At 53.8% G+C, this 15563-nt stretch overlaps 1 protein-coding gene across 1 annotated transcript; it reads left to right on the forward strand.

Moving 5' to 3' along the window:
- The first annotated feature begins 9336 nt into the window (after window positions 1–9336).
- LOC119104812 (pancreas transcription factor 1 subunit alpha) lies at window positions 9337–12528 on the forward strand. Its single transcript, XM_037228531.1, has 2 exons — window positions 9337–9643; window positions 11596–12528. Exons 1-2 carry the CDS (start codon window positions 9406–9408, stop codon window positions 12066–12068), a joined length of 711 nt encoding a protein of 236 aa, XP_037084426.1. The 5' UTR covers window positions 9337–9405; the 3' UTR covers window positions 12069–12528.
- The last annotated feature ends 3035 nt before the right edge of the window (window positions 12529–15563 follow it).

A 15563-nucleotide genomic window follows, 5' to 3' on the forward strand; every position in this document is an offset into this window, starting at 1 on the left:
CACCTTCAACGGCGGATGCCAACTTTAACGGCCAGTTTCACCTTTACAAACGACCAGTGTCACCCTCACCAATACCAGGCGCTTGTGTCTAAGCCGATATAGCTCAGGTCACCCTGTTTGTTGTTTAAAGACATAGCTCAGGTCGTTCTGTTTTCATATCCACCAAAAGTATTTGCATTTTCGCAGTATCTTGGCCACAACTGCCAAAATTGTGCATCAATGCATATTCGGTTATATCCTCGACCAAACGTGGCGAGTATGACAACAATCGGGCTCATAGCCAGACATCGTTCATCCATGTAATTTAGCACGGATGCTATGTCAGTATGTCAGGTGACCTCCGACTGTTAAAGCTTGCGGAAGGTAGACTTTCCAGGGCACCCACGTGGCGTCTTGCACGTTCATACTGCGCCACGAAAGGCCTCCCAGCAGTGTTTTCACAAAGGAGAGTGGACACTTCGGCCTCTTGGCCACGCCCACGTTTCTCAGCGTTCTTCACCAGCTCTTCCCCGGCGCAGCTCTTGGCCTCCGTGCAGCTCTTGAGGCCTCGGCGCAGCTCTTGTCGATGAATGTATCCAGTGATTCGATCCGACATCCTCATACAACACCACCGTCTACGTCTACACCGCATCGAAGTTGCCCACCAATAGGGACATTCCTGTCGCTGTCGCGAGGTCGGTCCGGTTTGTGATCACCGTCCAGGGTCCAGGGGATACACCTCTCCCGGCCTCTGCCGGAGGGCGATCGGCCGCGCCATCGGCCGCTCTGAACCCGCGCGCCGGTCCGGTCACGCCGCACCGACCGTCATCAGTCGCACTGACCGTCACCAGTACGACGTTATCTGTCATCGCCGCACCGACCGTCATCCGCAATGACGTCATCCGTCATCAGCCACATTGACAGTCATCAGCCGCACTGACCGTCATCAGCACGATGTCATCCGCCATCAGCCGCACTGACCGTCATCAGCACGATGTCATCCGCCATCAGCCGCACTGACCGTCATCAGCACGATGTCATCCGTCATCAGCCGCACTGACCGTCATCAGCACGGCGATCGCGTGGATCGAGCCGACCGCTGGCCGCACCTGTTGTGTGGTGATTGATTGGCTCCTCCTGACTGACGTCACCTCGTGTCTGACGTCACACATGTCACCTGAGCGGCGCTGAGCCTGTACCGCCATTGTCTGACCTGCTAATTAGGCCGAGGTGGACATGCATGACGGCACTGCATGTCCAGTCGAGTTCTCATAGTTGAGTTCTCACGCTGCAGGTGGAGCCGCGGCACTGCTCTCACTCCGGTGCAGGACACGGGGTGGAACAGGTCGGTGGCGGCGATTTACATTTGCTCAGCAGTGTCGCGGGGATCGATAGGGCGGTGCCAGTGCTTGCGCTGACGTCCGATGGTGTTCTGATGTGAGCGGCCATAGCCGTCGGGATGAAAGCCACTGCAGGTGCTCGACTCGACTCGCCGGGTGGGTTTGCTGCCGTGCCGCTGCTGTTGTAACCCTTCAGTACATCAACAGCTGTGTACATAGAGCTGTCAAAGGAATACTCATCAATTTTAGAAAGGCTGGCTGGGGCGTCACGTCCAAGTTGGAAGGTAAGATGTGTTAAAACGGCACCCAGCAGATCATGCAAACTAAGCCACACATAGCACACAGGACATGTGTATACTATACATGCGAACAAACATTTGCGGCACATTGCATCTCCATGCATCCCCATCACAAACAAGCGCTGCCGAGCACACCTTTAAAGCAACCCAACACTGTTTCACAGCTCCAAACACGCCGGGAGGCGAGGCTGCGATAGCCTACACAGAAAGTGACGCTCACAGGCTCCGGCCTTGGCGCATGGGAGACTGGTCAGTGTTTTGGAGTGTGCTTCGAGAAACGGGCGCCCGTAATTGAGGGTAGTGCTCTCGGTACTCCGGTACTGCGAATGTCCGGAAAAGGCGAGAGTGCAGTCGCTGTAGCTGACGGCTAGACTGACACAATTCAATTTACTCGTTGGGCACGTAATGGATTTTACGTTGGGCAAATATGACACGAAGTATAAAGCTTCGAATATTTGGGAGTCGTTGCGTCCTTCTTGCAAACCGTTTCAGCAGACTGCTAACCACCAGGGGCCGCGTGGGATGGTCAGGCTGGTGGGAGGGCCGCGTGACATGGTCAGGCTGGTGAGAGGGCCGCGTGACATGGTCAGGCTGGTGGGAGGGCCGCGTGGGATGGTCAGGCTGGTGGGAGGGCCGCGTGACATGGTCAGGCTGGTGGGAGGGCCGCGTGGGATGGTCAGGCTGGTGGGAGGGCCGCGTGACATGGTCAGGCTGGTGTGAGGGCCGCGTGACATGGTCAGGCTGGTGTGAGGGCCGCGTGACATGGTCAGGCTGGTGGGAGGGCCGCGTGACATGGTCAGGCTGGTGTGAGGGCCGCGTGACATGGTCAGGCTGGTGGGAGGGCCGCGTGGGATGGTCAGGCTGGTGGGAGGGCAGCGTGGGATGGTCAGGCTGGTGTGAGGGCAGCGTGACATGGTCAGGCTGGTGGGAGGGCCGCGTGACATGGTCAGGCTGGTGTGAGGGCCGCGTGACATGGTCAGGCTGGTGGGAGGGCCGCGTGACATTGTCAGGCTGGTGAGAGGGCCGCGTGACATGGTCAGGCTGGTGGGAGGGCCGCGTGGGATGGTCAGGCTGGTGGGAGAGCCGCGTGGGATGGTCAGGCTGGTGGGAGGGCCGCGTGACATGGTCAGGCTGGTGGGAGGGCCGCGTGACATGGTCAGGCTGGTGGGAGGGCCGCGTGACATGGCCAGGGTGGTGTGAGGGCCGCGTGACATGGTCAGGCTGGTGGGAGGGCCGCGTGACATGGTCAGGCTGGTGAGAGGGCCGCGTGACATGGTCAGGCTGGTGGGAGGGCCGCGTGACATGGTCAGGCTGGTGGGAGGGCCGCTACTTTATGGACAAACATGGACGCGTCCAGGACCCCAGGCAATATTACTGTTGACTCATGGGCCGGAGTTTTTCACCGCAGACATTTGACGCACCACGTTCCCGCAGAAGGAAGCGAATGGCGGCGACAGGCTTCAACCATTCAGATGAAAGCTGTAGACACCAGTTTTGCTCGCGATATCCTCAGGCCGGGGGCGTGAGATCACCAGCCAACGAGAGCTGACACGAGAACAGCCTTTTCAGCTCCTCCCCCAACCCTCACCTGCCTCCTGTTCCTTGAACGACGTCACCAAATGGTGGCAATAGCATTACATGCGCGAGCTATGAAACGTGTGAACTACTGGTGTGTTGGAACTGAACGTACGTGCCACTTCAAGGGTACCATTTTCAAACTGAATTAGATAAATGCGTCCAGGCAAAAGGGAGTGAATTAGATAAATGCGTCCAGGCAAAAGGGAGTGTGCCACCTTTTTGTACTTTTCACCCAGTGATAGATCATGCGCTTACGATTTGATCAGCGATACCAGTTTTCTCGAATCCTTCCGGATAGCTGAAAATTTATGTTTGAAGCAACCGTTCCTGCGGGAGAAATTTCATTAGGCTCCCTGCTCACCACTCCCGAAGTAAGGCATTTCATTTGCCTTGCTTCTTTCGACGTGTGTGCTCTGTAATGTTTGTAACACAAATATTTGTCAAAAGGTTTGTGTAATGAATGCTACAAACGCTTGAAACACTGTTTAGACAAAAATATACACACATGAAGCCATTATCCCGCGAATTAAACGAAGCGTCATACTATGGCTTTGATTTCTCCCCAATGACGCGAACTATAGTGGCTCTCTTCGAAGCACAACTCGGCTTTGGGGGCCGGAGTATCACATGGTCCTACAGTGGTGCATTGGTACAAATTGCAACCAATGCGGTTCTCGGTAACGGGCCCTTGCCTCCCGCTGTGCCAATCACAAACGGTCGTTTGTACTGACGTCATTCAGTAGCAGCAGGCACGGTACCCAGCAGATTCTGCCGTCTTCATGGCGACGGCGGTCGCGACTGCAGAGCAAGGGTGTAGTGCTGACACAAAGCGTTGATAGCGTAATTTGAGCTTGAAAATAATTAAAGCATGTGTTTTTGTTATGTCTTCATGGTGTTCAAGTGGTCATATCCAGCGCTACTTTTAGACGTACCGGTCCTGAGGTTTCAGTAGAGCAAGTTTTTGAGCTATGTCCTAAAGATGGGACAATCGCCGTAAATAGTTAAATGGCGTGAAAAATATGTTGATTACGTGGAACGTGCCATGACCAAGGACATTGGTCATAAGTCAGCGTAGCCAAAGGAACTTGCCTAGTATTGGCGTGGTGAAGTGTGGTGGTGTGGTATCGGTATCGTTGGGTTTGCCTCTTTCTATCCACTGCAACGGGTTCCATATTCCCCTGTTCCTACTGCTGTGGACCGTCCTTCAGAGCTCCACCGTGCCGCAGGCTACTCATGCATTGGTAGACGACAAGGCAACACCATTACAGTGATCATGGTAAACGTGAGTGACGCGCCCTGCATACGCAGATGTTCCATTCGATTTGAAGATATCTGGAATCAAACATCCATCATCGTTCGCCATTGATGTGCATTGCTCTCGACTGGACAGACATCACACCCCTGCCGACCTGCCCTGCCGACAGTTTCCCTGTCGACATTTTCCCAGTCGACATCTTCCCAGCCGACATCTTGCCACCCGGCATCTTCCCAGCCGACATCTTCCCAGCCGGCAGTCTCAGACGGCAGCTGAGCCCCGCAGCGTTCGCCTCAATACACCAGAGTCCGCATCTCTTTAATGCTGAGCTCGAGAAGCGCATTAGGCAAAGTGGTGGGCTGTTGAGGACCACTGCCTGCCGCCGTTGTATCATATCATCAGCGCGGTCGACAAAGTGCTCTGCATCTCAGGCCCGGGCCGGGGCAGCGCGACATAATGACAAGGCCGCCTCGGGTAAATGCTTTATGTTGATTGAACGCGCCTCTGTCATGCGATGCATAACCAGGCCAAGAGATATGCGTTGAGCTGATGCATGGCATGCCCCATGGCGACGAACGTGCTCCGCCGCCGGCCCCGCGGCGCCACGCCGGGGAAACGGCGCAGAGGCGTGCTCAGGGCGCCACGCCGGGGAAACGGCGCAGAGGCGTGCTCAGGGCGCCACGCCGGGGAAACGGCGCAGAGGCGTGCTCAGGGCGCCACGCCGGGGAAACGGCGCAGAGGCGGGCTCAGGGCGCTCCCGTCCGGGTGCCGTGACACTGCCGTCCGGGTGCCGTGACACTGCCGTCCGGGTGCCGTGACACTGCCGTCCGGGTGCCGTGACACTGCCGTCCGGGTGCCGTGACACTGCCGTCCGGGTGCCGTGACACTGCCGTCCGGGTGCCGTGACACATGATTATATGTGTGGGTGTCAAACACCACGGTGGACTCAGCATTGGCGAATGATTCGGAGGATTCGTGATTATTCTGGTGTCATCAGATTGATCGAGAACATCCAAAAGAATAATCAGTGCTGAGTCCGTTGTGATTTGTCACAACACAGTTATGAAGAACAAGCTGTGCACTTAAGTTGTATATGTATATATATATATATATATATATATATATATATATATATATATATATACCATAAGGACAGCGCAGGTCAGCAGGTTTAAAGCATGACAATCGCCATTCACTGTGAGGTGTTCACGGCAAGGTTTTGTCTGATTGTTTTGTTTTCTTTCGTAAACAAAGGGGCTTAATGAGGTGGCACATCGCTCGTGTTCACAAATAAATTGGCCCGCAACTTGTCTGGCAGAAAACCTGGTGAGGCGTTTTTATTTGTTTTGTTGAAACTGATGACATTTGGTCGATTTACCTTATCTTTTCTCACGGCCAAAACATTATCGGACACCACACCCATGTGTCGTGAATGCTAGTTACAGTAACCTTGACAGCGTTATTTCCGTTGTCTGCGTTATTACCATGTTGTGTCGCTGAGCTCAGGCCACAGCATGTTGCACTAGACGCAGGCTCCGCAGGAGACAGTGGCGGCCCCACAGTGGATTTCCGGCGCAGCCGCGGATCGCAGCGTGCTGAGGGCGCTCACCGCTTGAAAACAGCACACTCGCAGACACGATGCGGCGCGTTTTTACCTCTTTATGTGTACGGGCGACCAGACTGACGAGACGCACCATCCGTCCTTCATATCGCCGGACCTGCGGCTCGCCGGTCCCCGTTCGAGCGCGTGGGGTCACCTGAGCGCTGCAGTCCACCCTTCTGTCACCGGCACCGCCTGCTCCGCCGACCTGAACACTGCAGCCCACCCTTCTGTCACCGGCACCGCCTGCTCCGCCGACCTGAACACTGCAGCCCACACTTCTGTCACCGGCACCGCCTGCTCCCACTACCTGAACACTGCAGTCCACCCTTCTGTCACCGGCACTGCCTGCTCCGCCGACCTGAACACTGCAGCCCACCCTTCTGTCACCGGCACCGCCTGCTCCCCCGACCTGAGCGCTGCAGCCCACCCTTCTGTCACCGGCACCGCCTGCTCCGCCGACCTGAACACTGCAGCCCACACTTCTGTCACCGGCACCGCCTGCTCCGCCGACCTGAGCGCTGCAGCCCACACTTCTCTCACCGGCACCGCCTGCTCCCCGACCTGAGCGCTGCGGCCCACACTTCTGTCACCGGCACCGCCTGCTCCCACTACCTGAACACTGCAGCCCACACTTCTGTCACCGACACCGCCTGCTCCCCCTGCGTCAAGTGCCACTTGTATCGTGCCGACGCGCCGCAGGACCGCTAACATGTGGGTAAGGCGTCTGAACGTGCTCTGCAAGCCCTTTGGCAATTCACATTTGTTTGGCACCCCAATCGAACGCGGGAGGCCACATTTCGCGGACATTGCAATACCTTATGAAAACCATTCCGCACTCAAGACCTTCTATTCAAATGACTTGAAGGAAGCCCAGAAGAACGGTTGTGTGGAGTCTCGCTTTTTGTGACGACCAAGAGCTGCGCGGCGGCTGACTGAAAGACGTTCCTTGCCGGACCAGGCTGAGTCAGGCAGCTGCAGCATTTCCAGCCCTATTTTTCCTTAGTACTGACTCGGCCCGGCGTTCCGTCCGTGGCATGTTGATTGCTTTTGTGGGCAGGCTAGTCCTGCCACCCTGCGCATTACCATCTCCAGCCACCTGCAGGTATTTTAGCCGGCGTCTTAACTAGAAACCCACTTTCCAGATAACGAGCAATTGAACTCCAAAAACCCAAATCAATAGCGGAAGTTCTTCGCTGCACAAAGTGAGCGGAGAAATACCATAGGTTTAGCGCTGCGTTTAGCTGCATAATACAAATCCCAGCTCATGCTTCCCTCTATACGTATGTACCTGGCGCCGCCCCTGTCAGCTGATGCACTCGCCCCTGCAACATTTAAGCTCTGCTGGGATGTTACAATCACTTTGTTATCAATAAATTACCTGTTCTAAATCACTCCAGTTGCAATGTGATCCATCGCCGCCCAAATGCCCTTTGCCCGTACCGGCTCTTGTTACCTCCTTTGTCCGCCTCTGTGCTAGCTGCCCATTTGACGTCGCAAACATGGTCGCCAGTAGGCTAGCAGCTGTGATATGAGCAGGCGGACATTGATTTCAGCACCGAAACATACGGCCATTCATCACAGCATTGCCTTGCCTGTATCTCTTCCACATCCGCCGGCGGCTCTTCACGGCCATCAATAGACATGATGAACGGTAATTTAATGTGGGGTAGATGAAATAGCCTATGCTCATGCTAGTCAAAGAGGCCCGAATAAAGAGACAATATATTTTGTTTTACAGCGTCTTCGGGTCTGAAGAAGCCGCAAAGTGAACGGAGCTGTCTGTTCAGCTGGGAAGTGGTGTGAGAGGGCCTGTAGAAAGTCGCGCTGGTTCCTGAGAAGGCCTGTAGAAAGTTGTGAGGATTCCTGAGAATGTTTGCGAGCGGAGTGCCTTGACTTTTTTCGGCTCGACTTTTATACATGAGTATAGGCTACATAGCATATCTCGTTATCATTTTAATTATGCTAAAAAGCTATGCGGGAGCCCTAACGGTCATCTATGATATATTTGATTACGCAAAAGCCTTTTCAGCCACGCACCGCCATTCGGCACTGTGGAAGCTATCAGCCAGTGCGTACCTCCTGCCATTGCGACCCAGGAATTATGCATCAAAGGGGATTCATGGTACCTGAATATGGTCAAGTGACTCCCATTTGGTAGTAAGGACTAACATCAAATTTCGGAGCTCTAGCTCCAACAGTTTGAAACGAGGTGAAAAACAAGTTCGTGTGGGTCCCCGCAAGCAAGTAGGCGTCCTGTCCCTGGCGTACCAGCCATGGCGGGCCCGGACCTGCAGCTGGTCATGCCATGGCGTAAATCCGCGGAACTCTCTAAGCCAAGACCACAATGTCTCAGGCTGCGGGAGTCTTTGTGAGAGCTTTTTATTAAGTTGTGCCGAAGCGGGTTTTTTATTCTTGGTTTTTGAAAACAAGATAGTTCCGAAAAGCATTAAAGAAACAATGTGAAAAAAGTCTGAAATGCGTTAAGAAGTGGGTTTCCATATGCAGGTCATATGGTTTCTCCGAGCACCACTTACACAGTCGCGACAATGATACGTAGCCAATGGCCGTACCCGGAGCCTGAGCCAATGGATACGTAGTGCCGAGAACTGCTTTCGTGCTTGATTAAGAATACGTAGCGTACACGAATACGTAAGAATACGAATACGTAGCTTCAAAAATATGAGTTTGTAGCTTGACATGTAGCTATGTAGTTTGAATTTGCTCAGTTTGAGATACAAATTAATCACGGTTAAGCGCAAGTCTCACGGCGTCAGAATGCTTCAACGTTACCGTGTCAGACAATGTTCTTTGTGAAATGGTTCAAACGCAGAGGTTCATGATTCAAAGCATGCTGGCAGCTTCAAAGTCTCGCAGACCGCTGTCTGACTCCTCTGCAAGGCTCTGTTCTCTATCCCACGGGCTGCAACAGCGTTGAGGCTTTAGATTGGGCATTTCCAGTGTGACGTTTATGACTGGCGATTGACGAGAGTGGGCGTCAGAGGCGCGATAGAGTTGCAGGCTGTCGCGCTGCTGTTCTCTTCACGCTCCAAGTGATGAATTCCCCGGACGCGGTGTGCACCCCCGAGTTGTGGGGCTCTCGAAGTCGGGCACCTTGCTGTCACGACAGCCCCCGGACGGCAGGTGCCACGGCGAGCGCAGGTGGGCGGGGCCAGACTCACCGGACAGCCAATCAGCGTTGAGCTGGCGCGTGCGCCGGTCGCGTGGGAGCTCGGCCCCGCTCGCCAGTCGAGGGTAAGAGCCAGGAGGGGGTGCCGGCGCCTCTGTTGTCCGGCGAATCACCTGCTCCGCGTGCTCACACGCCCCGCTCACCCGGCTTGGCTTCGCCGCGACATGTCCAACGTTCTTCAGGACACGCTGCACGCGGGCTTTGTTCTCGGTGACGGACTGTGTTATGAACAGCTACTGCATGAGACGAGCATGAGCAGAGCTTTCCTGAGCCATTACAAGGCGTCGGCGGCCGGCAGACAAGACAGCGCCAACCGCCTCAGGAACTGCGAGAAGCCGATCCCGGGGGAGCTGTGCCCGCACCTGCCCTCGGTCAGGGCCGCCTCTCTTCCAGACATCGCAGGTTAGGAGGGCGGACGTCGTGTTAGCTATGCGTACGACCTGCAAGCCAGACGAAAGAGAAGAACAATACAGCTTACGTGAGAACGGAAAGGCACAAACTTTATGTTGTCAATCACTGCTGTGCTGTGAGTGTTGCATTGTAGGCACCGATGAGCGTATGTCTTACTCAACTAATCTGTGAACTGCTTTGACAGTTCACAAATGTTGTGCTTAATACTTAGAAGTTCAAGTTACTAAGAACACGGTTTAATCAAATTTGTAATAGACAGATTAGCAGATGCTTAGAAGCTGTGCTTGAAAATATGGATGTTGTATGGAATGATTATATTCACAAGGATCTCTCAGTCTCACTTCCACTTAGTTTTGGTGCAAATCTGGATATTGGCTCGAATGGCATTTATGACCTTGCAATGAATAGTATTTTAATATGAAGAGCATAAGTGCGGTGGCGGAAGCCATGCGTAGTAATTGGTGTTAGAGACGCGTGGATGCGAATTATGCCTGATGGCGCAGCATGTCATGATATGCCGCCAAACGCTGACATCAAGCGACATGAAGACATCTCATCCAAACATCTCGAAGCCTGAATGTGACAGCTTCGAGCACGTTTAGGGCGGCTGGTGTGAGCTGGCATGTTTTGTTCCTATTGAAAGGTGGTTTTCTCTATCCAATAAACATTCACGCATTGTGCCAGAATGCTCAAACATACACTCCCAGCCTTCAGCTAGGACCGCGAACATATCGTAAACCCGCATGCATGGAAGGCAATATGTCTCAGCCTTCAGGAGCAATGAGACTGTGTTCAAATGAATCACGACGTCTCTAAAGCGCTCTACACTCTTAGTTACAAAGACACTGATCATCAAAGCAGTGCTGTTGGTATGGTTCGACACCTTTTGAAATGTTTCCTAGAATGATTGTTATCAAACGTCGTGAACGATTTTGAGCCTCAGCTGCAAAGCTCCAACCACTGTTTTAAAGTGCAGAGCGAGATGGTAGCGGACGCTGTGTTCTTTTTTGGTATTCGCCAAAGGTTTTCAGGTCTTGGCTGCCGGAAAAAACACTTTAATTATCTGGAGTACCTAAACTTTCAAGATATCAGACAACCTCCTTGCAATAGTTTTCCAACGCAAAGGAGCAAAAGTACGCGCCGAGTGCGCCACGACGCTCCCAAGTTTGATGCGAATCCGTCATACGGTGACGTGTTTGCAGAATAAACCTGAGGGCAGTTCTGGCGCACCCTCACTTGATGCGCCAGAACCGCGGGGTCAACACCTCATTTGGCGGTGTTTCCGCTCACCTACCAAATAGCTACGCTATCTCTCATCAGGGTTCTCCTAAAGACGGAGCTGTCTCTTAGCAGGGTTCTCCGAAAGACGGGGCTGTCTCTCAGCAGGGTTCTCCGAAAAATTGGGCTATCTCTCAGCAAGGTTCTCTTAAATACGGGGCCACATTGTTGATGGGGCATATGGAAGCCGAATGATCCCCAGCTATAGCAGCGTTGCGGCGAAAGCGAACATCTGAACATTTTCCTTAAAAAAATATGATGACTTCACGGCGGCATCTCCGGATATATTTAATCGTTGATTTATTGCGGGATAGCTTCTTGTTCTTGATGACAAGCAAATTATCATCAGCATACACGGCTCAACGTTGGAGCAACAGACCGTCCAATGCCTGTTCTCCACTCCTTGCCGACCTGAATGCTCAGTGCAATGGGGGGGGGGGGGGGGGGAGGTGGTACACGCATTGAGGGTGGCGCGGCTAGAATAAGGTGGTTTGAACGCTCTGGGCACCTACCAGCAGCTTACCTGTCCCAACTTTGACGTGCGTGCACTCAGCATTGCTCTGCCGGTGTACATTCGCCCATTTTGGGTCCGCCGGTACATATTTACCCATCCTGGGTCCGTCAATGTACATTCATGCATGTTCGGTGTCGTCTTGGCATTCCAGGCAGCCAGCAGCACCACCTCAGCCACCTCAGCCCAGCCAGCAGCCATCAGACGGTCAGCCACTCGGCGGAGACCCGTCTACACCCCTCTCCGTCCGCCAGCCCCTGCGAGCGTCGCTCTCCGCCCGGACCGGCCAGCGGCTCACCCCAGACGCCAGACGCCGCAGTGGACTCGTTCGTGAGTCCACAGCTCCGGGTGGACTCGTCCGTGAGTCCGCAGCTCCGGGTGGACTCGTCCAGGAGCCGCGCGTCGCGCTCAGCGGAGCGGTGGCGTCGTCGCCGAGAGAGCGCCAACTGCCGCGAGCGGCGGCGCATGCAGCGGCTCAACGAGGCGTTCGACCTGCTGCGGGACCACCTGCCGCAGGGCGTCGACTGTCCGCTCTCCAAGCACGAGACGCTCCAGATGGCCATCACCTACATCCTGACCCTGCGCGAGCAGCTGGAGCCGATGCCGGAGGCGTGCCAGTCCGAGTGAAGCTGCCTTTCTCGGCCGCGACCGTCTAGTCAGGCTACGGCTACAGCAATGCTTCAGCGGCGCTCCCGGCGGCCTGGTTCGCCATGTGCCGGCGGCTTCTGCGACGACTGCCGTGCCAAGCCAGTTTGGCGCTGCTCCTCGTGGCCTCCGGAGGCTCCACTGCGCTCGCCCACTCTGCTTTTAGTGTGCTGGGCTGTACCTCTGCCGTCAGCGGTGGGAGCTTTCCTCCGGCCGCTGGCGGCATCGTTGTGAATAACTCAGCCTCGAGCGGTGTTGTGTTGCCCTGCCTGGAGCTGAGTATGATCACGTTCGCACGGGTCTCGGAGAGGCTAAGCAGCCGACGGCGCGGGCGTCTATGTGATGGGTTTTCACTGCCCTGTGGGTGGACGGCTGTGAACCAGGGAGAAGATAAGTTGGCTGTTGTGACCGCGCGACCGGGTGACCGGATGTTGACTGTTGATGTGGGCTGTGAATACAAAGTGCAAATCAAACGACGTTGTCTCCTACAAATTTCAATGCGTTTCTGGGCACAGTGGCACAAGATACCTCACAGGCCAATGCATGCGTTTCTGATAGAAACTGCCTTTCGGCTACTCCGAACATCACCGCGTGGTGCACGTTCAATGCCGGGTGCATCTTGAACACGCGCTTGGGTTTCCCCCTGACTCGTGATCACTTTCAACCACTTTCCCCGCCACCACACTCTCCCTCCTCACATTAAATTAGCCATATGACTGAACAATATAGTATATATATATATATATATATATATATATATATATATATATATATATATATAGTGTCTTGGATATCTCAATTAACCAGGTGCCTCCGAGAGACATGATTGAGAATGTCAGCTCCTCTCAAGATCGGGTCCAATCACGTTTGCTTTGCAACAGCTGTTCGTTTGCCGCTTGCGCCTCTTTGTTTGCATACATGTATTGTCTGCACCAGCCAACTTTTCATGTCTGGATCTGGTCGGCCACCGTAGCTGAAGCAACAAACGGCGCGCATGCGCGATCAGTGCGTCTGCAGATACTCGCAGCGTCGTAACGGCCGGAAACCCCGGCTTCCGGTCAATTGAGTCCGGGTGGCGATGTAACTAAAGCTGTCTTAAGCCATAGGTAGATAGCAAGTAAGAGTGAGTTTGCATTAATTTGCCTGATTAGAGATGAATCCTACATGCGTTTACATTGGTAAGCGATTTTCCCAGGTGGTTTCGCAAGCAATCGCAAAAAAATGTCACGGAGAATAGATACCTCTCTCTCGTCATTGCCAAGGGTAGCGTACCCCGCACGACGCAAAGCTTTTGAGTAATATTCTAACCTGCAGGGCTACTAGTTGGCCTAATGCGGTCAGACTGGCAGGTAAGTTTTGTGTAATATGTTAAAATCAGAAACATTCCCCCAAAAAACAGCCTGTGCGCAAGTTTGGGGGAGTGTTGGTAACGGTGGCGTCATCACAGTCGTCACCGTGCGTCCGTCACTAATCCAGAGCATGGAGCGTTCTTCGTCCAATCACCTAGCGTCACCTCAGAGGTGGTCCCCTAACAGGAGCAGCTGTGTCGATCTTGAGATTTGGTCTCGCCGTTATCTACCGGTTATCGCAGAGCGTACATCGAGGCAGCCGTCGCCGTGGTCACGTGAGCATGACTGGTGGGTCTACAAACTGTGCCGATAAAGGGCCGAGGAGAGGGCGCATTGGCCATCTGTTCAGGTAGGCAGGCACGCGACTTCGACAGTAAACTGTGCGCCGCAGAGTTCGTCCACCAGGCTGGGAGAAGGAAGTGTCGCCGCCCCTCCGCTCCCCCCCCCCCCCCCAACCCGTCCACTCGCTGTGAAGAGCTCCAACCAGGGCCGCAGCCAAGGAGAGCGGTGAGGGCCCCGGGTGCTTGCGTTTTTATTTTTTTACCATAGGTAGTCCCTGTCAGAAACTTACAGATTGACGTGGTGCGTTCCCACTAAGCCCCCCCCCCCGCCCCCTCTAGAAATTCTGGCCGTGCGCCCAGCTCCAATCAATGAAGTGGAAAATGTAAGGTTTACTTTGTTGCTCTAAATAATGGAAATGATGTTTAGAATAGAAAACGATGAAAAAACAAAAAAAAACCACTCAAAACTAGACTTCGTGACACGTGATCAACTAGCCTCTGGAGAGCTCCTTGTCTTATTCTCAACCTTCTCCGAGAAGGCAAACTAAACTGCCGTATATCCAAACTAAATAATCGTTTCATAAGAGCGATTTGGATGCCCCGTGAAGCATGCACTCAGGGGAGAGCCAAGGCCAAGGGACGCATGCAAACCAGCTTTTGTCCGCTTTAGTTCCGAACAAGTCGAGAGACGGAGCCACTCACAGATCCCGGATGCCGTGGGAGCCCGGCATGAACAGCTCGGCGTGTGCCATGTGAGCCGCTGCAGTAAAGCGGTGCACAGTCAGCCTTCTCGGTCAGCCGTGGGAGCCCGGCATGAACAGCTCGGCGTGTGCCATGTGAGCCGCTGCAGTAAGGCGGTGCACAGTCAGTCTTCTCGGTCAGCCGTGGGAGCCCGGCATGAACAGCTCGGCGTGTGCCATGTGAGCCGCTGCAGTAAAGCGGTGCACAGTCAGCCTTCTCGGTTCGAGCTCTCTGGACGCGACGCCGCGTTGGCTCCGAGTCGCCAAGTCGGGTGTGATTTACGAGCACCCGGGCGGCAGCAGTGTTTGCACAACTAAGAGGGAAGAGACACCGTAAACCGCACGTGCCTTACCATGCGATGCACACCGTTGCCTTTACCGAGTGTTTACTGCGTCTGACAACGGCTCCAGTGGCTAGCTACTAATTACCCGCAGCAATTGTTCGGGTAATAACATCAAACTGATGTTAATTGTATTTGTTATTTATGATGATCTGTGCACAAATGCAGAGGCCACCCAAGGCGCCGCAGCCTTATTAGCAAACCGGCACGCGGCCAATTTGGCCCCATCTAATTAACGATGGAATTCGCCGGGCCGTGTTCGTGGACAGTCCACAGCATGTAGCCGCTCAGAGTCAGAGTGAGCAAAAAGCCCCAGTCACCTCTGATTTGGCGCCCTCTGGAAATATATCTCATGTTCACGTAAGTATCTGCTGGAGAGATTTAGGCATGCATGGCTGAGTAGTTGGCAAGAAGCATATAAGATGCCAGTGAAATACGTGTAGAAGACACGCTCATTTCAGAAGCCGTTCTGGAATACCCACAGGCCGTTTTCCACATGTTCACAGGTGAATCTCACTGCCGCAAATCGGTAGTGACGTTAAGATACACTAGGTGCACTTACGAGGGGTGACGCACCATTATGCATACACACAGAATGCAAATAATCCAGTGTTAACATGTTTATAAAATGTGATCACTCACCGTTTAAGCGCTATATCTTTGTTAAGCTCAGCAGGTAATAGGATTTAATGTACCGACTAAGCATATGAACAGTTGATGGTTGACTTCATCAGTATCAAAGTACGTCATGCGTACTCTGCTCTGC

Source organism: Pollicipes pollicipes, unplaced genomic scaffold, assembly GCF_011947565.3.
Source record: "Pollicipes pollicipes isolate AB1234 unplaced genomic scaffold, Ppol_2.1 Scaffold_6052;HRSCAF=7182_pilon_pilon_pilon, whole genome shotgun sequence".
In the NCBI taxonomy this organism is placed as follows: domain Eukaryota; kingdom Metazoa; phylum Arthropoda; class Thecostraca; order Pollicipedomorpha; family Pollicipedidae; genus Pollicipes; species Pollicipes pollicipes.